The following is a 26551-nucleotide window of genomic DNA, read 5'->3' as shown; positions in this document are numbered from 1 at the left end:
TTCAGCACCATTCACGACTTCTCAGATACTGAAGCAGTCCAAGTCCAAATGCAGCAAGACCTGGACAACATCCAGGCTTGGGGTGACAAGTGGCAAGTAACATTCAGGCTACACAAGTATCAGGCAATGACCATCTCCAACAAAGGAGAATCTGACCATCGCCCTTGATGTTCAATGGTATTACCATCACTGAATTCCCCACTATCAACATTCTGGGGGTTACCAACGAAAGAACAAGCCATCCTCAACTGGGTATTGTGTAATGAAAAAGGAATAATTGGCAATCGAGTTGTGCAAGGCCCCTTGGGGATGAGCAACCGTAACATGATAGAATTCTTCATCAAGATGGAGAGTGACATAGTTGATTTTGAGACTTGGGTCCTGAATCTTAATAAAGGAAACTATGATGGTATGAGGCGCGAGTTGGCTATGATGGATTGGGAAACGTTACTTAAAGGGATGACGATGGATAGGCAATGGCAAACATTCAAAGAGCGCGTGGGTGAACTGCAACAATTGTTTATTCCTGTCTGGCGCAAAAATAAAACAGGAAAGATGGCCAAACCATGGCTTACAAGGGAAATTAGAGATAGTATTAGATGCAAGGAAGAGGCATACAAATTGGCCAGAAAAAACAACATACCTGAGGATTGGGAGCACTTTAGAATTCAGCAAAGGAGGACTGAGGGATTGATTAAGAAGGGGAAAATAGAGCACGAGAGTAAGCTTGCGGGGAACATAAAAACTGACTGTAAAAGTTTCTATAGGTATGTGAAGAGAAAAAGATTGGTGAAGACGAATGTAGGTCCCTTACAGTCAGAAACAGGGGAATTTATAATGGGGAACAAAGAAATGGCTGACCAACTAAATACATACTTTGGTTCTGTCTTCACAAAGGAGGACACTAATAACATACCAGAAATGTTGGGGAACACAGGGTTTAGTAAGAGGGAGGAACTGAAAGAAATCAGTATTAGTAGGGAAACGGGGTTGGGGAAATTGATGGGATTGAAGGCCGATAAATCCCCGGGGCCTGATATTCTACATCTCAGAGTACTTAAAGAAGTGGCCCTAGAAATAGTGGCTGCATTGGTGGTCATCTTCCGGGATTCTATAGACTCTGGAACAGTTCCTACAGATTGGAGGGTAGCTAATGGGTAACCCCACTATTTAAAAAGGGAGGCAGAGAGAAAACAGGAAATTATAGACCAGTCAGCCTGACGTCGGTAGTGGGGAAAATTCTAGAGTCCATTATAGAAGATTTAATAGTTGAGCACGTGGAAAACAGTGGCAGAATTGGACAGAGTCTGATTTATGAAAGGGAAACCATGCTTGACAAATCTACTGGAATTTTTCGAGGATGTAACTAGTAGAGTTGATGAGAGGGAGCCAGTGGATGTGGTTTATTTGGACTTTCAGAAGGCTTTTGACAAAGTCCCACATAAGAGATTGGCGTGTAAAATTAAAGCGCATGGGATTAGGGGTAGTGTATTGAGATGGATAGAAAACTGGTTGGCAGATAGAAAACAGAGTAGGAATAAACGGGTCTTTTTCCGAATGGCAGGCATTGACTAGTGGGGTACCGCAGGGATCGGTGCTGGGACCCCAGTTATTCACAATATATATTAATGATGTAGATGAGGGAATTAAATGTAATATCTCCAAATTTACAGATGACACAAAGCTGGGTAGGAGGATGAGCTGTAAAGAGGATGCAGAAATGCTTCACTGTGATTTGGACAAGCTGAGTGAGTGGGCAAATGCATGGCCGATGCAGTATAATGTGGATAAATGTGAGGTTATCCATTTTGGTAGCAAAAACAGGAAGGCAGATTATTGTGGCTATAAATTGAGAGAGAGGAATGTGCAACGAGACCTGGGTGTCCTTGTACACCAGTCGCTGAAGGTAAGCATGCAGATGCAGCAGGTGGTAAAGAAGGCAAATGGTATGTTGGCCTTCATAGCCAGAGGATTCGAATACAGGAACAGGGATGTCTTGCTGCAATTGTACGGGGTCTTGGTGAGACCACACCTGGAATATTGTGTGCAGTTTTGGTCTCCTTATCTGAGGAAGGATGTACTTGCTATAGAGGAATTGCAGTGAAGGTTTACCCGACTGATTCCTGGGGTGACGGGACTAACATATGAGGAGACTGAGTCGATTAGGATTATATTCACTGGAGTTCAGAAGAATGAGGGGGGATCTCATAGAAACCTATAAAATTCTAATAGGACTAGACAGGGTAGATGCAGGAAGGATGTTCCCGATGGTGGGTGAGTCCAGAACCAGGGGTCACAGTCTGAGAATCTGCGATAGACCATTTAGGACTGAGATGAGGAGAAATTTCCTCACCCAGAGAGTGGTGAGCCTGTGGAATTCGTTACCACAGAAAGTAGTTGAGACCAAAGCATTGTATGTTTTCAAGAAGGAGTTAAATATAGCTCTTGGGGCGAAAGGGATCAAAGGGTATGGGGAGAAAGCGGGAGCAGGCTATTGAGTTGGATGATCAGCCATGATCATAATGAATGGCGGAGCAGGCTCAAAGGGCCGAATGGCCTACTCCTGTTCCTATTTTCTATGTTTCTATTGACCAGAAACTGAACTGGACTAGCCACATAAATATTGTTGCTGCAAGAGAAGTTCAGAGGCTAGGAATCATGCGACGAGTAACTCACCTCCTGACTCCCAAAGTCTGTCCTACATCTATAAGTCAGGAGTGTGATGGAGTACTTTCCACTTGCCTGGATGAGTGCAGCTCTAACAACACTCAAGAAACTTGACACCGTCCAGGACAAAGCAGCCTGCTTGATTGGCACCATATCCACAAACATTCACTCCCTCCACCACTGACACACAGTAGCAGCAGTGTGTACCATCTACAAGATACACTGCAGGAATTCACCAAGGCTCCTTAGACAGCACCTTCCAAACCCACAACCACTACCATCTAGAATGACAAGGGCAGCAGACACATGAGAACATCGCCACCTGTAAGTTCCCCTCCAAGTTACTCAACATCCTGACTTGGAAATATATCACTGTCAAAACTCTGGAACTCCCTTCCTAACAGCACTGTGGGTGTACCTACACCACATGGACTGCAGTGGTTCAAGAAGGCAGCTCACCACCACCTTCTCAAGGGCAACTCGGAATGGGCAATAAGTGTTGGCCCAACCAGCAAAGCCCACATCCCGTAAATGAATGAAAAAAGAGCAGGCCAGCTCTTGGCCTATGCTGATCCCACACCAACATCACCAAAACAGGTCACTGTTCGTAGTGTTGTGCTATGTGAAAATCTGGCTGTCAATTGCCCTTCTTTTGATCAAAACTACTTCATTAGCTTTAAAGCACCCCAGGGTATCCTGAGGTTGTGAAAGGAGCTATGTAAGTGCAAGTTTTAACGTATTCATTTATTAATTTTAACTTAAATCAGCCTTGCAACATTGAAGATCTAATGATCAGTGTCACCCTTCTGATAACGAAGATAAGAGCCCATGGGATCCAAGGCAATTTGGCAAATTGGATCGAGAATCCAGTGCATTTGCGATGCCTTGGCATCCAAGGCTATGGGCCTAGTGCTGGAAAATGGGATTAGAATAGTTGGGTACTTGTTTGACCGGTGCAAACTCGATGGGCCGAAGGGCCTTTTCCTCTATGACCCCCGCCCCCCGCCCATAACTAGTACCTATAACTGGTGCATATTCAAAACATTTGTAAAATAACTTTAGGGGGAAAAAATATATCAACTGGTAACTGTTTTTGTTATCAACTGGTGATTGTGTTTACAAAGCTCGGGGGCGGGGTTGATGTTGATCCTTTTAAAAAAGGGGGGGCATTATGCCAGGAAGTGCGTACCGAGTAACAGTGCCTGCCCCCCCCCCTACCCCCCCAAGGAACACTCGCTCCTGCTCCACACACTCTCCCCCACCCACTGTTATTCCCCGTTACCTGCCCAAGTTACCTGCCGTGAGGTTTCCCTGGAGACGGACCACATAAGCCACTCCATAGATCTGCGGGGAGGTGCCGTTGAGGGAGACCTGGAACCAGTTGGGATCAGCGACGGCCGTGCACAGTGCCACCACCGAGAAGCACTGAGTGACAGCGGCCGGCAGGTTGCGATTCTGCGGACACCGCAGACTGCTTTCCATTCCCCGTCGCAGGCACTCAATGATGGCTCAAACTAGAGAAAAGAGAGACATAACATAACAAACACACACTCAAACAAACACACACACTCTCCTCTGCTACTCCCCGCCTGACGTGCTCACTGCGTCGCCGTGACGACACATAAAGGGTTATTAACTCTTTAGTACCGGTGGAGCACTCTTCCCGAGACCCTTTTTTTTTTGACATGTTCTCCTGCCCACAGGGCATCCGAGTGTGCAATGGCCTGGTATTTAAAGCGACCATTTCCCTAGCCTGACTGTGATCCATTCCCCTAATGACCAGCAACCACGGGTTCCAAGGAGCAAAATTACGGGGAAGATGTTACAGTCCCGCTACCCAACTGCTAGGAGGTGTCAGCTGTGGCTCAGTTCATAGCACCCTCACCTTTGAGTCAGAAGGTTGTGGGTTCATGTCCCACTCCAGGACTTTGAACAGAAAAAAAGTCAAGAACTGTGAATGTACTTGAAAGAGTTACCCAACTGTTAGCCCAGTCTTAAAGACCAGTTAGGTCACTGGGCAAAACGCGGCTCCACTCTCTTGATACCTGCTCAGGTTTCTGCCGAAAACTCGTTAGTATTCCTCAGTACCAAATTTCTCGAATTCACAACAGAGGGGGGCGGAATGAATTTGACATTCTGCATTCGTGGTTCTCTGGGTTCGGTTGTCGATGAAATGAGGTCCAGTAACCTACTGACCTAAAACAAAAGGTGCTGTAAAGTGGACTTTATGAGGGCAGGATTGGCCTCCCCTATGATGCCACTTCCTGGCCCTCTCACCCGTTGCTTCTCACAGCTGTTGACAACTATGGATTTTAAAAATTTAATTCCATCTACAATTTTTCAATTTTGGAAATCAAAGTGCACTCGTTTTTGCAAGCATTCAATGGCTGTAGCTAATTTCGGGGTTTTCTTGCATTTAACAAAGGATATATCAGCCCTTCCAATTGTGGCGTTGGATGTTGGCATAACATTCTCCCAAGTAAACTCTAGAGTTATTAAATGATGAGAAGCTGTGGGTAGCATTGATAGGAGCGTGCTCGCTTGATAATAGCAATAAGCAAAAAAATAATGACGTGACTGGCGCTTCAAGTTGAACCCATCCTTCCTTATCACCTGTACTGTGTACGAAATACATCCAGTAACTAAAATCCAAATTATAAATGTTGTAAAGCCTGCTTTATATCAAAATGACTATGTATTTACTGGCGAAAAACCACGTTGACTTGAAACAAGTTTCTAAGATGACTGAACATTTGCTTGACTGTATCCCACAAGTTCCATTAAAATAGAGGCAACCTGTCTGGGAAAACCCATCAGAGACAATCACCTTGAAGGAGTGTGAATGAGACCATCTTCTGAATATTTCACAAAACATCCAATCACCTGGTGTATTCAACTGGGTGGGTCCCAGGCATTAGACATAATTACCTCAGGCAATAAACTCTGGCTGAGAAAGGAATTTATCCAGCCATAATCGAATCAAGTCGAAACCATGGACCTGGAATCCACAGGCCATGACCATGTTTGGGTAACTTGTCAGTGAGGCGGGGAGATCAGGGGCTGGATTTTACAGCGCCCACCTCTCTGGGTGTACCTTCCGCTGACTGGGCAGGTAAAACATGTTGGATGCCCAGCTCACCTCCTTCCTGCTCAGCCCTGACATCCACAATAATACGGGGGCTGGGTAAGCCACTAGGCCACCCATCCTTAGGTCTATTGAGGCCATTACCTGCCCAATTAATTGGCAAGTAAGGGTCTCAACCTGCCTCCACTGCCATAAAACACTGGGCCAGAGTGAAAAAGCTGTTTTTGAAACAACTTCTTTTAAAAGACGGGAAGGTGGGGCTCAACAATAGGGGTGTACTCCCCCCCACCACCTTTGTTCCTCCCTGCTTGCCCTCCAAAACTCATGGTCCTACCCCACACTCCCCCTTCCCTAGGCTCTCCGTTCTTCCATGCCCTATGAGCCTGGGACATACCATGATCTTCTTCCCGAGGACTCCTTGCAGTCCCAGCAGCATCCACTGCTGAGTTCAGGTGCTGCTGGGACTACCAGAGCTGCCGGCCAATCAGATTGGCTGGCAGCTCTTGAGAGTGGGACTTCCTGTCTACTGAGAAGGTGGAAGTCTGATCCTCAACTTGTTTAGTCCACTCTGAGCATGTTATTGCTGCGGGGCAGGCTTTTTAAAAGTTGGTCTGTCCATTTAGCACCGACTTTCCTTTCGGGCCGCCCCTTGTAAAAACCAGCCTCATGTGATAAGCCAACGAACCCTCTTCTGTGTTTAAGAAACCACTTTTCTCCAGGCAACAGAACAGAAGCAGAAGAGATGCCGAAGAGACAGGACCTGAGTGGATGACTCTCTCCATCCGGCCTGCAAGTTTGAGCCCTGTCCGACCATTCGCCACGGGCAGTGTTTCAAGAATCAACCCAGTAGCTGCTGACTCCATAAGAATAGATATAAATCATCCGTCAATATATTTAAATCATTTTAATGCCAAATTCAGGGGGACCATCGAGCTCAGTCTGAAACCTTCCAAGTAAGTCAATCTACAAGACCTGTATAACTTTAACTTTGGATTTTAAAAGGAATGCTTAATCTATCCTCCCACTCTGTAACTAACTTGAGTGTATGTGTGAACCCTGAGTGCATGCTTGTGTGAATTCACCAAGGCTCCTTAGACAGCACCTTCCAAATCCACAACCACTACTTTCTAGAAGGACAAGGGCAACAGATAGATGGGAACACCACCATCTGGAGGCTCCCCTCCAAGTAACTCACCATCTGACTTGGAAATACATCACTGTTCCTTCACTGTTGCTGGGTCAAAATCCTGGAACTCCCTTCCTAACAGCACTGTGGATGTACCTACAGCACATGAACTACAGCGGTTCAAGAAGGCAGCTCACCACCACCTTCTCAAGAGCAGTTAGGGATGGGCAATAAATGCTGGCCCAGCCAGCGAAGCCCAAATCCCATGAATGAATAAAAAAAAGTTGGAATGTTTTTACTATTTTACTTACACCAGGTTAAGTACAATAAATGTTTTTTAAAAACCTACAAGGAAACTTGTTTATGTGCTTTTACAGTCACAGCATGTAAACAGTTAAGCACTTACTGAATTGGCAAGCATATCCTTCAAAAAAACGTTTGCGACCAAATGAGGAGTGGGAAAAGAGGTGAGTAATTTTATTCCTCCTCACCTGATCATAACATAAAAAATATGTAAGTATTAAAAATGAGTGATATCAATGTGCAGAGCCTCAGGGCCATCACTGTCACACTACCTCCTGTTTTTCATTATAAGGTATTGGTATATATTATAAACTTTTCTCTCCTCTGGCTTAAAAATGTGATTCTACCCCTATGCTTGAAAATAACTTGTTTTTCCACAGCAATTTTCACATCCTCTGATCATCTCAAGATGCTTTACAGCTAATTAACAAAAAACCACTGCGGATGCTGGAAATCCAAAACAAAAACAGAATTACCTGGAAAAACTCAGCAGGTCTGGCAGCATCGGCGGAGAAGAAAAGAGTTGATGTTTTGAGTCCTCATGACCCTTCATGAGGACTCGGAACATCAACTCTTTTCTTCTCCGCCGATGCTGCCAGACCTGCTGAGTTTTTCCAGGTAATTCTGTTTTTGTTACAGCTAATTAATTACTTTTGAAGCAGTCTCTGTTGTCCTATAGGCAACATAACAATTATTTTTTTTATTTCATGGGGTTGTGTCACTGGCTAGGCCAGCATTTATTGCCCATCTGTAATTGCCCTTGAGAAGGTGGGGGTGAGCTGCCTTCTTGAACTGCTGCAGCTTATGTAGTGTAGCTACATGCATAGTGCTATTAGGGAGGGAGTTCCAGGATTTTGACCCAGTGACAGTGAAGGAATGGCCATATATTTCCAAGTCAGGGTGATGTGTAGCTTGGAGGGGAACTTGCAGGTGGTGGTGTTCCAGTATCTGCTGCCCTTGTCTGTCTAGGTGGCAGAGGTCACGGGTTTGGAAGGTGCTAAGGAGCCTTGTTGAGTTCCCACAGTGCATATTGTAGATGGCACTGTGCGTCGGTGGTGGAGGACGTGAATGTTTAAGGTGGTGGCTGGGCTGCCAATCAAGCTGCTTCGTCCTACAAGGTGTCAAGTTTCTTGTGTGTTGTTGGAGCTGCACTGACTCAGGCAAATAAAAAGTATTCCAACACACTCCTGACTTATGTCTTTCGGATGGTGGCAGGGAATCAGCAGGTGAGTTACTCAGTGCAGGATTTCCAGCCTCTGAACTGCACTTGTAGCCATGGTATCTGTATGGCAGGTCCCAGTTAAGTTTCTGGTCAATGGTTCAGGATTTTGATAGTGGGGGATTCAGTGACAATAATGACTTTGAACATCAAAGGAAGATGTTTAGATTCTCTCTTGCTGGAAATATTCATTGCCCGTCATTCGTGTGGCATGAATATTACTTGCCACTTATCAGCTGAAGCCTGAATGTTGATCGGATTTTGCTGCATGTGTGCACAGACTGCTTCGGTATCTGAGGAGTTGCAAACGGTACTAAACACCATGCAATCATCCCCACTTCTGCCATATGATGGAGGGAAAATCATTGAGGAATCAGATAAAGATGGTTAGGCCTAGGCCACTACCCTGAGGAACTCCTGCAGTAATCATAGAATTGTTACATAATTGTTACTGCACAGAAGGAGGCCATGCACCGGCTCTCCGAATGAGCAGTTCACTTAGTGCCATTCCCCCACCTTCTCCCTGTAACCCTGCACATTCTTCCTTGTTGGATGAGAGTCTTAATTCCCTTTTGAATGCTTCGTTTGAACCAGCCTCTATCAGACTCGGGTTGTACGTTCCAAGTCCTCTTGCAGTACGAAAGAGTATTTTCTCATGTCGCTTTTGTTTCTTTTGCCAATAACTGTAAATCTGTGCCCTCTCGTTCTTGATCATTTCACGAGTGGGAAGTTTCTCCATATCTACGTTGCTCAAGGCCCACGTGATTTTGAACACCTCTATCATAGCTCCTCTCAGCCTTTTTCTCCAAGGAAAACAGCCCCAACTTCTCCAATCTACCTTCATAACTGAAGTTCCTCATTCTTGGAACCATTCTTATGAATCTTTTCTTCACTCTCTCCAACACCACCACATCCTTCCAAAGCGTAGGACCCAAAACTGGGCGCAATATTCCAGCTGAGGCCGAACTAGTGTCTTATATAAATTTAACATAACCTCCTTGCTCTTGTGCTCTATGTTCCTATTAATAAAGCCAAGGATACTGTTAACACACAGAGGATAGCGAGTCGGAATTAATGGGCCTTTTTCAGGTTGGAAAGATGTAACTAGTGGAGTACCACAAGGATCAATCCTAGGACCTCAATTATTTACTATCTATACTAATGACTTGGAGGAGGGGGCAGAGTGTAATGTATCCAAATTTGATGACAATACAAAAATAGGTGGGAGGGCATGTTGTGATGAGGAGATAGGGAATCTGAAAGGGGATATAGATAGGTTGAGTGAGTGGGCAAAAACTTGGCAGATGGAGTTTAATGTAGGAAAGTGTGAGGTCATGCACTTTAGTAGGAAAAATCAAAAGGCAGACTATTATTTAAATGGAGAGAGACTCCAAAAAAGTGCAACACAGAGGGATCTGGATGTTCTTGTGCATGAAACACAAAAAGTTAGCATGCAGGTGCAGCAAGTAATTAAGAAGGAAAATGGAATTTTGGCCTGTATTGCTCAGGGGTTGGAGTTTAAAAATGGGGAAGTCTTGTTATAACGGTACAGGGTGTTGGTAAGGCTGCACCTGGAGTACTGTGTACAGTTTTGGTCCCCATATTTAAGAAAGGGCATTGGAGGCAGTTCAAAAGAGATTCTCTAGGCTGATTCCTGGGATGAAGGGGTTGACTTATCAAGAATGGCTAAACAGGTTAGGCCTTTATTCATTGGAGTTTAGAAAAATGAGAGGTGATCTTATTGAAACGTACAGTGAGGGGGCTTGACAGGGTAGATGTTGAGAAGATGTTTCCATTAGTAGGGGAATCTCGAACTAGGGGATATAGTTACAGAATAAGGGGGCACTCATTTAAAACTGAGATTCGAAAGAATTTCTTCTCTGAGGGTACTGAATGTCTGAAATTCTCCACTCCAAAGAGTTGTGGAGGTTAGATCACAAAGTATTTAAAGAGGAGGTAGATAGATTTTTGAAATATCAGGGAGTTGAGGGCTATGAGGAGCTGGCACAAAAGAGGAGTTGAGGCCTGGGGCAGATCAGCCAAGTGTTGGGGCAGGCTTGAGGAGCCAAACGGCTTACTCCTGTTCCTATTTCTTATGTTCTTATTTATTAACCACTCTTTCAACCTGTCCGGCCACCTTTGGTGACTTATGCACATATACCCCCAGGTCCCTGCATCCCCCTTTAGAATTGTACCCTTTATTTTATATTGTCTCTCCATATTCTTCATACCAAAATGAATCACTTCATATTTCTCTGCTGGAGTTCATTTGCCACCTGACTGCCCATTCCACAAACCTGTCTATGTCCCTTTGTAGTTCTACACTGTCCTCCTCAGTTCACAATGCATCTAAGTTTCGTATCAACCACAAACTTTGAAATTCTTCCCTATACACCAAGATCCAGATCATTAATATATATCAGGAAAAGCAAAGGTGCCAACACTGACCCCTGGGGAACTCTACTACAAATGTTCCTCCAGCCCGAAAAACACCCATTAACACACTGTTTCTGGTCACTCGGCCAATTTTTTATCCATGTTGCGACTGTCGCTTTTATTCCACGAGCTATAACTTTGCTGACAAGTCTGTTGATGGTACCATAACAAATGCCTTTTGGAAGTCCACGTCACAACAGCATTGCCTTCATCAACCCACTCTGTTGCCTCTCCAAAAAACTCCAGCAAGTTAGTTAAACACAATTTTCCTTTAAGAAATCCATGCTGGCTTTCTTAATTGGCCCACATTTGTCCATGTGACTATTGATTATGCCCCAGATTATTGTTTCTAAAACTTTCCCCAATATTTTTTTCTAGCAGATTCCCCACCACCAAAGTCGAACTGATTGGCCTGTAGTTGCTGGGCATATCTTTACACACTCTTTCAATAAGGATGTAACATTTGCAATTCACCAGTTCTCTGGCACTACCTCAAAGTCTAAGGAAGACTGAAAAATTGTGGTTAATGCCTTCGCAATTTCCTTCAGTATCCTTGGATGCATCTCATCCGGTCTTGGTACCTTATCAACTTTTAAGTACAGACAGGCAATCCAATCCGCCTGCTTACTAATTGTGAACATTTCTAGAGTCTGAATTACCCCAACTTTCACTATAACTTGGATAGCATCCTCTTCCTTGGTAAAGACAGACGTAACGTAAAGTATTCATTTAATACCTCAACTATGTTCTCTGCCTCCATGCATAAAACCCTTTTTTGGTCCCTAATCATGCCTTGAGGTTACAGATTTCTTTGTTTTATTCATTCATGGGGTATGGGCATTGGTGGCTAGACCAGCACTTATTGCCCATCCCCAATTGCCCTTGAGAAGGTGGTGGTGACCTGCCTTCTTGAACCACTGCAGTCCATGTGGTGCAGGAACACCCACAGTACTGTTAGGGTGGGGGTTCCAGGGTTTTGACCTAGCAACAGTGAAGGAAAGGCGATATATTTCCAAGTCAGAGTGGAGTGGTTTGGAGGGGAACTTCCACATGTTGGTGTTCCCATGTGTCTTGTGCCCTTGTCCTTCTACATGGTAGTGGTCGTGGGTTTGGAAAGTGCTGTCTAAGGAGCCTTGGGGAGTTCCTGCAGTGCATCTTGTAGATAATACACACTGCAATCATTAGCAACCACCCCCACTTCTGACAGAATAGAAAGGTTGGGCCTAGGACACTACCCTGAGGAACTCCGGCACTGATGTCCTGGAACTGAGATGATTGACCTCCATCAACCACAACCGTCTTCCTTTGTGCTATGTATGACTCCAACCAGTGGAGAGGTGTTGTTGATTACAATTCTGCTGCTGCCTTGAAGTGGATTTAGCATGGTAGCAATGCCACACATGATTCAGTGTTTTCAACTATGTTAGAGACTGCTGCTCAACTAGTCTGTAGCACAGTTCTCTCAATTTTACACATCCCTAGATGTTAGTGAGGTAACTTTGCAGTGACGACATGGCAGATATGCCTTTTGTCGTTTATGATGCCTATGTTGATGCTGGGCAGTCCGTCCGTGTGTACTAAGTAATACTGACCCCTTAAACTGTCTTTGATTGCGTTGGTCAGGATACCAGAAGAATTCCCCTGCTCTTTATCCAGTGCCATGCAAACCTCAAGGTCCACCCGCAAAAGAGGATGGGGCCTTGATTTACCACCTCATCTGAAAGGCAACATCTTTAACAATACAGTATTCCCAATGGGAAATACAGAATTCTTGAAAAATATTCATTCATGAAATGTGGGTGGCACTGCCTGCACCAACAATTATTGCCCACCCCTAATTGCCCTTGAAAAAGTGGAGGTGAGTTGCCCTCGAACCACTACAGTCCATGTAGTTGTACGAACACCCATTGTGCTGTTAGGGAGTTCCGAGATTTTTACCCAGCAACAGTGAATGAATGACGATGTATACGCAAGTCAGGATAACGTGTGAGCTGGAGGGAAACTGGCAGGTGGCGGTGTTCCCATACGTCCACTGCCCTTGTCCTTCTAGGTGGTAGAAGTCCCAGGTTTGGAAGGTGCTCTCAAAGGACCTTTGGTGAGTTGCAGCAGTGTATCTTGTAGATAGTGGTGCCGTAGTGGTATTGTCACCAGACTAGTAATCCAGAGAGCCAGGGTAATACTCTGGAGACGCAGTGCCGGAGTTCCTCAGGGTAATGTCCTAGGCCCAACCGTTTCCAGTTGCTTCATCCTTCTTTCTATTCCATGGCAGATGATGGAATTTGAATTCAATAAAAATCTGGAATTAAAACTCTAATAATAACCAGGAATACATTGTCAATTTTTGGAAAATGTCATCTGGTTCATTAATGCCCTTTAGGGAAGGAAACCTGCTGTCCTTACCTGGTCTGGCCTACATGTGATTCCAGGTCTACAACAATGTGGTTGACTCTTAACTGCCCTCTGAAATGGCCTAGCAAAACACTCAGTTGTATCAAACCGCTACAAAGTCTCAAAAGAGGAATGAAACCAGATGAACCACCTGGCATCAACTGAGGCACCGAAAATGACTACAGCAAACCCTGCCCTGTCGACCCTGCAAAGTCCTCCTTACTAACATCTGGGAACGTGTATCAAAATTGGGAGAGCTGTCTCAGACTAGTCAAGCAAGAGTCTGACATGGTCCGTAAGCTATGATTCTGTGAGGGTGACTATGTACCAGATACCACCATCATCTTCCCTGGATAGGTCCTGTCCCAACAACAGTACAGACCCAACAGAGGTGGCAGCACAGTGGTACACAGTCAGGGGTGAGTTGCCCTGGGAGTCCTCAACATCGACTTCAGACTCCATGAAGTCTCATGGCATCAGGTCAAACATGGTAATCAGCAGGAAGTTTCATTGCCACATACCGTCCGCGTCAGCTGAGGAGTCAGTACTTCTCCATGTGCTAAATGGGATAGATTTTGAACAGATCTAGCAACTCAGGACTGGCGACTTAGGACTGACATCCATGAGGCGCTGTGGGCCAGAAGCAGCAGCAGAATTGTACTCAAACAAATTTGTAACCTCATGGCCTGGCATATCCCCCATTCTACCATTGCCACCAAGCCAGGGGATCAACACTGGTTCAATGAAGAGTGCAGGAGGGCATTCCAGGAGCAGCACCAGGCATACCTAAAAATAAGGTGTCATTCTGATGAAGCTACAACATAACACTATTTACGTACCAAGCAGTATGTGTAGCAAGCGATTGAGCTAAAGTTATGCCACAACCAATGGATCAGGTCTAAGCTCTGCAGTCCTGCCACATCCAGTCGTGAATGGTGGTGGAGAATTAAACAAATCACTGGAGGAGAAAGCTTCTTAAATATCCCCATCCTCAATGACAGGGGAGCCCAGCACATCAGTGCAAAAGATAAGGCTGAAGATATTGCAACAATCTTCAGTCAGAAGTGCCAAGTGGATGATCCATCTTGGCCTTCTCCACCGGTCCCCAGCATCAAAGATGCCAGTCTTCAGCCAATTCAATTCACTTCACATGCTATTAAGTAAGGTCTGAAGACACTGGATACTGCAAAGGTTATGGTCCCGGAGAATATTCCAGCAATAGTAGTGAAGACTTGTGCTCCAGAGCTTGCTCTCCCCTGGAAAGCTGTTCTAGTAGAGCTACAACACTTGCATCCACCCGGCAATCTGGAAAATTGCCCAGGTATGTCCTGTTCAAAAAATGCAGGACAAATCCAACCCAGCCAGCGAGCATCCCATTAGTCTACTCTCAATCATCAGTAAAGTGATGGAAGGGGTCATCAACAGTACCAACAAGCGGCACTTGCTAAGCAATAACCTGCGCACTGATTCTCAGCCTGGGTTCCACCAAGGCCACTCAGCTCCTGACCTCATTACAGCCTTGGTTCAAACATGGGCAAAAGAGCTGAACTGCAGAGGTGAGGTGAGAGTGACTGCCCTTGACATCAAGGCCGCATTTGACTGAATGTGGCATCAAGAAGCCCAGACAAAACTGGAGTCAGTGGGAATCAGGGAAAACTCTCCGCTGGTTGGATTCATACTTAGCACAAAGGAAGATGGTTGTAGTTGTTGGAAGTCAGTCACCTCAGTTCCATGACATCACTGCAGGAGTTCTTCTGGGTAGTGTTCAGCTGCTTCATCAATGCCCTTCCTGCCATCATAAGGTCAGAAGCGGGGATGTTCACTGATGATTGCACAATCTTCAGCACCATTCGCGACTCCTCAGATACTGAAGCAGTCCATGTCCAAATGCAGCAAGACTTGGACAATATCCAGGCTTGGGCTGACAAGTGGCAAGTAACATTCGCGACACACGAGTGTCAGGCAATGACCATCTCCAACAAGAGAAAATCTAACCATCGCCCCTTGACATTAAATAGCACTACCATCGCTGAATCCCCCACTATCAAAATCCTGGGGGTTACCATTGACCAGAAACTGAACTGGACTAGCCATATAAATACTGTGGCTACAAGGGCAGGTCAGAGGATAGGAATCCTGTCACGCATAACTCACCTCCTGACTCCCCAAAGCCTGTTTACTATCTACAAGGCACAAGTCAGGAGTGTGATAGAATACTCTCCACTTGCCTGGATGAGTGCAGCTCCAACAACACTCAAGAAGCTTGACACCATCCAGGACAAAGCAACCCACTTGATTGGTACCCCATCCACAAACATTCACTCCCTTCACCGACACAGTAGCAGCAGTGTGTACCATCTACAAGATGGTACATCAATGCAAAAGAAAAGGCTGAAGCATTTGCTACCATCTTCAGCCAGAAGTGCCGAGTGGATGATCCATCTCAGCCTACTCCAGAGGTCCCCAGCATCTCAGATGCCAGTCTTCAGCCAATTCGATTCACTCCACGTGATATCAAGAAACAGATGAAGGCACTGGATACTGCAAATGCTATGGGTCCTGACAATATTCCGGCAATAGTACTGAAGGCTTGTGCTCCAGAACTTGCCGCACCTCTAGCCAAGCTGTTCTAGTACAGTTACAACACTGGCATCTACACGGTTATGTGGAAAATTGCCCAGGTGTGTCCTGTACACAAAAAGCAGGACAAATCCAACCTGGCCAATTACCGCCCCAACAGTCTACTTTCCATCATCAGTAATGAAAGGGGTCATCAACAGTGCTATCAAGTGGCACTTGTTTAGCAATAACCTGTTCACTGATGCCTAGTTTGGGTTCTGCCAGGGCCACACAGCTCCTGACCTCATTGGTTCAAATATGGACAAAAGAGCTGAACTCCTGAAGGGAGATGAGGGTCACTACCCTTGACATCAAGGCAACATTTGAGAGTGTGTGGCATCAAAGAACCCTAGCAAAACTGGTATCAATGGGAATTGGGGGAAAATTCTGCGCTGGTTGGAGTCATAACTAGCACAAAGGAACATGGTTGTGGGTGTTGGAGGTCAGTCATCTCAGGTGCAGGACATCACTGTAGGAGTTCCTCAGGGTAGTGTCCTCAGCCCAACCATCTTCAGCTGCTTCATCAATGACCTTCCTTCCAACATAAGGTCGGAAGTGGGGATGTTCGCTGATGATTACACAATGTTCAGCACCATTCGCAACTCCTCAGATACTGAAGCAGACCATGTCCAAATGTAGCAAGACCGGGACAACATCCAGGCTTGGGCTGACAAGTGGCAAATAACGTTCGTGCCACACAAGTGTCAAGCAATGACCACCTCCAACAAGAGAGAATCTAACCATCGCCCCTTGATGTTCAATGGCATTACCATCACTGAATCCACCACTATCAACATCCTGGGGGTTACCATTTGGCAGAAACTGAACTGGACAGGCCATATAAATACTGTGGCTACAAGAGCAGGTCAAAGGCATAAGTCACCTCCTGACTCCCCAAAGCACAGCTGTCCACCAGCTACAAGGCACAAGTCAGGTATACTCCCCACTTGTCTGGATGACTGCAGCTCCCACAACACTCAAGAAGCTTGACACCATCCAGGACAAAGCAGCCCACTTGATTGGCACCACATCCATAAACATTCACTCCCTCCACCACTGGTGCACAGCAGCAGCAACAGTACAAGATGCACTGCAGGAATTCACCAAAGCTCCTTCGACAGCACCTTCCAAACCCACGACCACTACCATCCAGAAGGACAAGGGCAACAGATAGATGGAAAAACCACCACCTGGAAGTTCCCCTCCAAGTCACTCAACATCCTGACTTGGAAATATATTGCCGTCCCTTCAGTGTCGCTAGGAACTCCTGGAACTCCCCTAACAGTACTGTGAGTGTACCCACACCACGTGGACTGCAGCGGTTCAAGAGGGCAGCTCACCACCACCTTCTCAAGGACAACTAGGGATGGGCAATAAATGCTGGCCCAGCCAGCGAAGCCCACATCCCGTGAATGAATTTTAACAAATGCACTGCGGGATCACACCAAGGCTCCTCCGGCAGCACTTTCCAAACCCACGACCACTACCATCTGGAAGGGCAAGGGCAGCCACCTGGAAGTTCCCCTCCAAGCCACTCACCATCCTGACTTGGAAATATATCGCCGTTCCTTCACTGTCGCTGGGTCTGAATCCTGGAACTCCCTCCCTATCAGCATTGTGGGTGTACCTACATCATTTGGACCTCAGTGATTCAAGTAGGCAGCTCACCACCACCTTAAGAGCAATTAGGAATAGGCAATAAATGCTGGCCTAGCCAGCAATGCTCACATCCCATACAAGAATTTTAAAAAGAAAATAAATGGCTAGTCCAGTTCAGTTTTCTGGTCAGTCGCCCCCAGGATGTTGATGGTGGGGATTCAATGATGGCAGTGTCATTGACCGTCATGGGGAGATTGTTAGATTCTCTCCTTAATTTTGTCCAGTTTTTGCTGCATATGGACATAGATTGCATCAGTATCTGAGGAGTTGTGAATAGTGCTGAACATTGCACAATCATCCACAAGCATTCACACTTCTGACCTTATGATGGAAGTAAGGTCATTGATGAAGCAGCTAAAGATGGTTGGGCTTAGGGCACTACCCTGAGGAACTCCTGCAGTGATGTCCTGGAACTGAGATGTGGTTGTTAAAGGTCAACCTTTAACAACCACAACCATCTTCATTTGTGCCAGGTATGACTCCAACTGGAGTCCCCTAACTCCCATTGACTTCAGCTTTGCCAGGGCTCCTTGATGCCACACTCGGTTAAGTGCTGCCTTCTTGTCAAGGGCAATCGTGGTCATCTCATCTCTGGAGTTCAGCTCTTTTGTCTATGTTTGAACCAAGATTGTAATGAGGTCATGAGCTGAGTGGCCTTGGCAGAACTGAAACGGAACATCAGTGAGCAGGTTATCGCTGAGCAAATGCCACTTGATAGCACTGTTGATGATACTCTCCATCACTTTGCTGATGTCGAGAGTAAACTGATGGGGCAGTAATTGGCCGGGTTGAATTTGTCCTGCTTTTTTGTGTACAGGACATACCCGGGCAATTTTCCAGATTGCCAGGTATGGAACAGCTTGGCTAGGGGCGCAGCAAATTCTGGAGCACAAGTCTTCAGCACTATTGCTGGAATGTAGTCAGGGCCCATAGACTTTGCACTATCCAATGCCTTCAGCTGTTTCTTGACATTATATGGAATGAATCAAATTGACTGAAGACTGGCTTCTGTGACGCTGGGGACCTCAGCAGGCCGAGATCAATCATCCACTCGCCACTTCTGGCTGAAGATGACTGGAAATGCTTCAGCCTTGTCTTCTGCATTGATGTGCTGGGCTCCTCCATCATTGAGGATGGGGTTTATTTTCATTCATGGGCTATAGATGTTTTCGGCTAGGCCAACATTTATTGCCCATTCCTAATTGCCTTGAGAAGGTGGTGGTGCCTCCTTGAACCGCTGCAGTCCATGTTTGTGGATCTTCCTCCTTCAGTTAGTTGTTTAATTGTATACCACCATTCACAATAGGAATGCCAGCCTACATTGCGCACTTAAGTCTGGAGATAGACTTGATCACATGATTTCTGCCTCTAAAGATTGCTACCACTTCCAAATCCTTACTCTACTCGTATCAATCTCTCTTTTTCACGGGTTATCCATTAGCCTGTGAGTGACATTGCCAACAATTGGCAAAGTCCCTTAGAAATTGGCTAAAAGTGTAGTCAGACAGAAAAAGTTTAATGCTAATTAAATCATAAAGGCTTACACAAACTAAACATTCCCCACCAAGGAAAGACGACAAGCTATCAAGACTGAAGTACGTTAAAAGCAAAATACTAGATGCTGGAGATCTGAAATAAAAATAGAAAGGGCTGGAAAGACTCAGCAGGTATGGGGAGAGAAACAGAGTTGACGTTGACTCTAATATGTCTCTTCTTCGGAACAACAAGACTTAAGGCTTGGATCTGGCCCTTTTGTGTACACATCAGAACAAATTTATACTCCCCAAGTGATCCTTTTGTTAGTTATGTCTTGAGAATCCCAATCGGAATAGGTTACCTTCTCTTTCTTGGAGGGATACTAACAGGCCAAGATAATAGACAGCAGAAGGACTGGCTATACTACCACATTACTTAGATTGGTCAGTAGAATTGACGAGGTTCCCAAGGCAATTAAGGTTCTTGACATTGATCACCTCAACGCAGTCTTCAAATCTTAGTTTAGTTCTAGTTTTTTTTTTTAAATAGTCTTTGAATTAAAAAGGTATTTGTCCAGCAAATATCAAAAGGTGTAAATAAGAAAGTACATCTTTGACAGAGAGAAAGATTACGGAAGTTATTCTAGCTAGATGTACAAGCTACCTGTCAGCAGCTGGCCAGAGAGAGGCAGACCAAAATGTCGGGTGGGGGGCGGGGTTTGTGCACTTGGAAAGGTCCTGCAGTAAAATGCTGCAGCTGGGGTCTGAAGAGGGAAAGGTCGTGGGGCAGGCGGAGAAAAAGATTTCAGATGAAGAGATTGCAGGGAGGCTGAAGCCTTGATCACACAGGGCCTGAAGTTCAGATCGAGGAGGTGGTGAACTGATCTTAGCGGGGTTTAGATAAATGAGGAGGCTTGACCATTCATGGAGCAAACAATTAGATCACGGAAAGGGGAGCAACACAACATCACAGTGTGTGGAGTGAAAGGGAGGTTGCAATGGATATCCTCATGGAGCTGGAAACAAACAAACAAACTTACCCCTCTTGGCCCTTAAGCAGTGCTAGAAAAGCACAACTGCTGGATCATTCCTCATTAACACAATTACTGACCTGTTCCGCAAGAGCAGGTCACCCAGTCACCCCCAACCTGGCCCAGCTAAACTGGACTGTGGAGGGACGGGTTGGGGTCACATTTCCCATTTTTATGTAAGCCGCACTAAAGGCATCCTAACTTTAGGAAGGTTCCTGAAGCAGGCATTTCCACCTTAGCATCTGCAAAGAAGCTAATACCTGTTTTAGGCACTGTATGGGCGCCCATACTTCAATCCTTTACAATATGGTGGGCACAATTCTGACTGTAAAACAGAGTGCATCAACAAAATTCTAGGCTGTGTTTCTATTACATTTGGCTTTTAGGGAGGCACAAAAAAAAAACCTTGAGAAAAGTGAATATAGTTCTTAAAATTCAGTAAGAGACTTTTCAAAATGGTTTTATGATAGTGAAATCTTGATGAGTTAAAATCGGATGACGTGAAATTCTTCATGTTGAAGTTATCAACCATTCCCGATGCCAGAATAGCAAAAGCCATAGAACAATGCCCGCGATTAGCCAAAATTTTGCAGTGGTTGATCCGGTTTAGCCGAACTTCTGTTCGGCACCAGCAAGGGAAGTAATGCCGCAACATTTTGCAAAAGAGGTGCTCCTGTAGCGCAAGCAAACTGGCCTCTTCTGCCAAGGGTCATGTGACCACGCTGATCAAAGTGGAGTGGTTAGAAATTCGCTAAGCTTATAGGCTGTGATGCATAGCTAAATCTCACAAAGTAGGAAGACAGTTACACTTCCACTGAGCAAATGGAATAAAGATTTTTTAAACTCTTTTCATACCTCACATTAGGGTGGAGTTTAATGCCTTGTAGCAAGGGCTCAATATGTAGCATTTCAAATAGACTGCGTTTATCGGCATATCGAGTTACAAATAGACGCATTCACGTGGCCCTATGGGCTCCCGCAGCTTTCACAAAGCTGGTTATTCCGAATTTCAAGGCAGTACCCCTGGGATTTGACTCAGAGAATTTACTGTACTGTAAATTTAAGTCTATTTATTGGAATAGGTTACACTTAGATTGACGAAGTCTTTCATCCAAATGGTTTATCTGTTTTGTCTTTCAGATGTTGACGGGCCTATTGTGGATTTGAATTTTCTGTTTTTAGATCAAACAGGAAGCTTTTCAGATAGCAGTTACAAATATATTTGCTCTCAAATATTCTGAAATATATTAATATCTATTAAAGGCAAATACTGTGCCTTTTCCTCTATATAAGTAACTTTAAGACTAGTAAGTTTAATTTGATAATCATTTGAGAAAAAAGTATAATGGATATTTTAAGACTTCCTCTATAAAGGCTGAAATTTCAATTAAATGTTCTGTAGATCGAAGGAATTTAAAGTATCAAATGTAAAATCCAGGAAGAAAAATGGTAATTAAACAATGAGTTTTATTTCTCAAGTATCTACAACCAACCATTTCAAAGTCTATTTTGAAAACCATCCCAATCAGGATTCAAAGAGGATCGACTCCCCTTTTGAGTTCCATATAAAAATATATTTTCATACCAGCTGATATTTGGTACAAGGGAAAATACATAATTACAAAAGGGCTGCCTCAGTAATGTGGCAATGTTGTATAGAATGCAAATTACAATTTATTAAGAGAACTCTCTACATAAAAATTGGTTAACATATCTACTCGAAAATATATATCCCACAGCTAAACGGTCATCATTTTATGTACAGTGATTTCAGATCTTTAACCAACATGTTACACAGTTTCTGCACAAGGTCTCTTATGCCCAAGTGTTGAATTATACAAGCCAGTAACTTCTGTTTAACTTGTATAAAAGTACATGACAATAATCACACATAAGATGGACACTAAATTGATAGAAATGTGGTAGCACTGCAGTTAATCAACAATCTTACAAGCTGCCTACCCATTCCTAGATGTTTTAGTGAAGCACAATAGAATTCAAGACTTCATCACTGCACTTCTGATAAAATGTTTTCTTCCCACAGTTATGAATTTCTGTGTTACATTCTATTAATCCTGCAATGCTAATTTTAAATGGGTCACACAGGCCTGTTAGCAGTTCACTGTACAGATGAGGTATACTATTTATAACCCAATATCTAATTTCGATTCCCAGCAGATGATGTTACTCAAGCTGGTTTACCAACGCAAGTTGGTAGCTCGCAGCAGGGTTATTTGGGGCAGTGTTTTCCCAAACTAGTTCAATTAGACGGACAGATAATCACAGAATCTTTACAGTGCAGGAGGCCAACATTCGGCCTCTTAAGTCTGCACTGGTCCTTTGAAAGAGCATTCCACCTACTCCCATTCGCCTGCTTTATCCCTGCAACCTTCCTCCACCACCCTTTCAGGAAGTTTGTTCCAGACTCCAACCATGCTATGGGTGAAAAAAATTTTCCTCACAACACATTTACTCCTTTTGCCAATTATTTTGAATCTGGGCCCTCTAATTCTTGATGCTATAATTACAAAAGGGTTGCCTCAGTAATGGGGCAATGTTGAGTGGGAACAGTTTCTCACTATTTATCCTGTCAATACCCCTCAGGATCTTGAGTATCTCCATCAAGTCTCCTCTCAGCCTTCTTTTCTCCAAGGAAGAGAGTCCCAACCTCTCCTATCTATCCTCATAGCTACAGTTCTTTATGCCTGGAATCATTCTTGTGAATCTCCTCTGTACTCTCTCCAATGCCTTCACATTTCTCAAGTATGGTGCCCAGAACTGGACACGGTACTCCAGATGGGGTCTAACTAGTGTCTTATACAAATTCAACAGTACTTCCTTACTCTTGTATTCATTGCCCCTATTAATAAAGCCCAAGATACTATGTGCTTTATTAACTGCTCGCTCAACATGCCCTGCCATCTTCAATGACCTATATACATATCCGAGGTCCCTCTGTTGCTGCACCTCCTTTAAAGTCTCTCCCTTTATTTAATACTGTCTCACCATATTCTTCCTGCCAAAATGGATCACCTCACACTTCTCTGCATTGAAGTTCAAAAGGACATAGACATGTTGGTGGATTGGGCAGACAAATGGCAGATGAAGTTCAAGACTATCCTCATCACAGTTGACAACAATTCCAGGTCACAAGTCAGCAAAAGCATTAGAAGATATGGAGAATCCTACACACAAGAGAATGGAAAATAGATGAAGGATTATTTTCAAATAGCACACACAGAGGAAGAAATAATCACTACCTTACAAATAAATAAGACAAAAAAGCCCCACTAAATTATAGATAGATTACAACAGCAAAAATAAAGTATTTCTGAAAAAGACATGCTGTCAAAACTTTTCATCTTGCACTCATCAGGACTGATTCACAAGAATACCAACAAGTAAAGGGCAATTTATACTGCATGAGAAGAGAGTGCCGATTGGTTGGCAAGTAAACCCTGATTGGTAGAAGCATTGCCATCGAGAATTGTTTTTATTCATTCATGGGATAGGAGGGACGCTAGCTAGGCAGCATTTATTGCCCATCCCTAATTGCCCTTGAGAAGGTGGTGGTGAGTTGCTTTCTTAAACCGGTGCAGCCCATTTGGTGTAAGGTACATTCACAGTGCTGTTAGGGAGTTCCAAGATTTTGACCCAGCGACAGTGAAGGAAAGTCGATATATTTCCAAGTTAGGATGGTGAATGGCTTGGGGGAGAACTTCCAGATGATGTTGTTCCCATTTGTCTGCTGCCCTTGTCCTTATAGATGGTAGTGGTTGTTGTTTTGGAAGGTGCTAATGAGGCAGGTGATGCTCTGGTGAGCATCAAAATACACCAGAAAAGTTAACTGCCAAGTTTTTGTTTAAATTCAAACCAGGCAGGTCAACTCTGATTGATCAAGACATTCCCCTGGGGAATGAACTAGGGAATAGCTGTCCCCCCATAATGCATTGACATGCTCCTTCCATCTGTACGAGAGGGCCTTGTGTGTGAGTATATGTAGCTTCTAGCACGCCTAAGTGAGCCACACTGCAAGCCTGACTGATAATCTTAAATTGATTGTCCCTGCTAAGCTAAGAATTACACTATCAGGATTGTATAGCAAGTGCTGTCGAATCACATCTAATATTGGACCTATGTTTTGAGTTTTGCAAGCACAGGTTGGTTGGGTACGGTCAGTACTTTGCCTGTGGCGAACAGCCAAAGGGACGTGCTGTTTGATATGATCCACCAGTCATTGGAACGTACGGCCTACACACCTGGCATCACACAGGCACTGAAATTCTAATACATTACTCATTTGTGTGATGGGCAGAACGTCTTTTTGGCTTGACGGCAGCATCCTGTTAGTGCAGAATACCACACATGTTGCTACTGCATAGTGGCAGCGCGAAATGGCTAGCTTCACCTGTTGCGCAAATTTTTGAGATGCTTCGCCTTCCAGGGTAATCAAAGGTTTTTTCAGGGCTAAAAGTGGCGACCTTCGGCACATTCATGAGTTTGCACGTTATACAGCAAGCAATGATCTGATCAGAGTAGCCATTATCCTGCAGGATAGCTTTGATGCGCCCTAGTTCAGCTTCAAACTTGCATGGTGAGCAAAATGGCTCGGGCCTTATTTACAAGGTTGCCAATAAGACCAATTTTATAGCACGTGAAACTATAGGAATCCCAACATGTATTCTGACCAGTGAAGGTGGACTTGCAGTAGACATTAGTGGAGACCCACTGGCAGATTTCTCAACTAGCACATTGAGGAAAAGTGCTCCATTTGACTGCTCCATTTGAAAGGTGAATTTGAGCGCAGAATGGAGCCCACTAAGGTGCGTAAGGAAATTCTTACATACCGCTGCGGATTCAAATACAGCAAATACATCATCTACGTATCGGAAGTATGCAAAGGGTAGGAGGTTAGGTGTCATTCCATCGATGATGCGCTTCTCTTGGAAACTGACAAAGGTGTTCATGAGAGCTGAGCCTAGAGGGGATCCCAGAGCAACATCATCTATTTGGGCATACATGGTGTTAATAAAACTGAACTCAACTGCTTAAGTTGCTGAGTTCATAAGTTCAATGAATGCAGATTCAGACAATGGCGGCATGTCTAGGTCGCCATGATGTAGCAACGCAGTAAAGAATTTGCAAAAATAATTCAGGTGTAACTGACAAATCAAAGATGTAGTCTGTAGCTTTATTTTTGTTTAAATAAGTGAGTGAATATTAGGCCATGGTTTCTGGAATCGACCTCGATTCTGGATTAAGATTGATTAGAGTGTTGCTAGCTTGAGCCAGTTCAACTATCGAAACGCGCCCTTGCTGTCTGATAAACTGAGCCACTGCTGCAAGTTCTTCTTCAGTGATATAGATGAATTTTCCACGATCATCTAGAACACCTGGAAGAAAATTAATTTCATAAATTGTGAATACTATGTGAGTTAACTCATAACAAATTAAATAGGTTTTTCAATGCTCCACACTGCCAGTTATTTACTTCGAGAATAAAAATCAACAATTTCCTTGCTGATTATTCCATTAATTCTTTAAACAGGTCTGTATTAATCATGTACAAAAATGCATCATTCAGAATGCACTTTAAAGAACTCATAAGTCTTTTTTTTTAATTGCACCAGTGGCTTACCTGTCAGGGTTCCCTCAGCAATCAAATCTTGGAGTCTGTTTATAGCATCCTTAAAATAAATTAAAAATTATTAATTTGAAGATAAGGAGTCAAAATATTGAACCACATTCTAAATAAAGCGACAATTAAGCATATGCTAGCATTAAAATTGTCAGTGTAGGAGCCAGCAAACTATTCAAATTATTGCAACTGAGCCAAATCATTTGCACAGAAGTGAACTTCCAGCAGGGGTCACTAGGTAGTGATCAGAAAGAAGAAACCTTGCTGATCTTTTCCCACCCAGCCCAAGTCCAGGGATATCCAACTTCTCTATGACCCATTGCTGACAGCTGCAATCAGTTTCTTTTATTCCTCTTCACTGGTGAGCACTGCTGGCAAGGTCAATACCTTTGCTCATCCTTAATTGCCCTCGAGAAGGTGGTGATGAGCTGCCTTTTGAACAACTGCAGGTGTACCCACAGTGCTGTTAGGAAAGGAGTTCCAGATTTTTGACCCAGTGACAAGTGAAGGAATGATGATATAGTTCCAAATCAGGATGGTGACTTGATGGGGCACTTGCTTGTGTTCCCATGAATTTTGCTGCCCATGTTCTTCTAGGTGATAGAGGTCAAGGGTTTGGAAGGTACTATTGAAGGAGCCTTGGTGAGTTGCTGCAGTGTATCTTGTATATGGTACACGCTGCTGCCACTGTGTGTCAGTGGTGGAGGGAATTAATGTTTAAGGTGATGGGTGCCAATCAAGTGGGTTGCTTTGTCCTGGATGATGTCAAGCTTTGAGTGTTATTGGAGTGGCATCCATTCAGGTAAGTGAAGAATATTCTATCACACTCCTAACTTGTGCCTTGTAGGTGATCAGGCTTTCGGGAGTCAGGAGGCAAGTTACTTGCCACAAAATTGCCAGCCTCT

At 44.3% G+C, this 26551-nt stretch overlaps 2 protein-coding genes and 1 pseudogene across 5 annotated transcripts in view; all 3 read right to left on the bottom strand.

The window, feature by feature from the left end:
* The window catches only part of LOC144687597 (uncharacterized), a 46342-nt gene extending 42079 nt beyond the window's left edge, over window positions 1–4263 (bottom strand). The window contains exon 1 of the mRNA XM_078553933.1: window positions 3963–4263. Coding sequence (XP_078410059.1) covers window positions 3963–4149 — 187 coding nt within the window. The 5' untranslated portion in view covers window positions 4150–4263. The remainder of the gene's footprint in view (window positions 1–3962) is intronic.
* LOC144687802 (large ribosomal subunit protein eL31 pseudogene) overlaps window positions 1–26551 on the bottom strand; it is a 647000-nt pseudogene that overhangs the window by 393890 nt on the left and 226559 nt on the right. The gene's annotated exons all lie outside the window — the stretch shown is intronic.
* The window catches only part of ddrgk1 (DDRGK domain containing 1), an 85631-nt gene continuing 80538 nt past the window's right edge, over window positions 21459–26551 (bottom strand). For all 3 annotated transcript variants that reach the window (XM_078554218.1, XM_078554227.1, XM_078554210.1), the window contains exons 8-9: window positions 25647–25695; window positions 21459–25401 (exon numbers count right to left, since the gene is read on the bottom strand). In XM_078554218.1, the coding sequence (XP_078410344.1) occupies window positions 25229–25401; window positions 25647–25695 (222 nt within the window). In that variant the 3' untranslated portion in view covers window positions 21459–25228. The remainder of the gene's footprint in view (window positions 25402–25646; window positions 25696–26551) is intronic.

The sequence above is a fragment of the Cetorhinus maximus genome, chromosome 1 (assembly GCF_964194155.1).
Source record: "Cetorhinus maximus chromosome 1, sCetMax3.hap1.1, whole genome shotgun sequence".
NCBI classification, from domain to species: Eukaryota; Metazoa; Chordata; class Chondrichthyes; order Lamniformes; family Cetorhinidae; genus Cetorhinus; species Cetorhinus maximus.
This window is presented reverse-complemented; position numbering and strand designations above follow the sequence as displayed.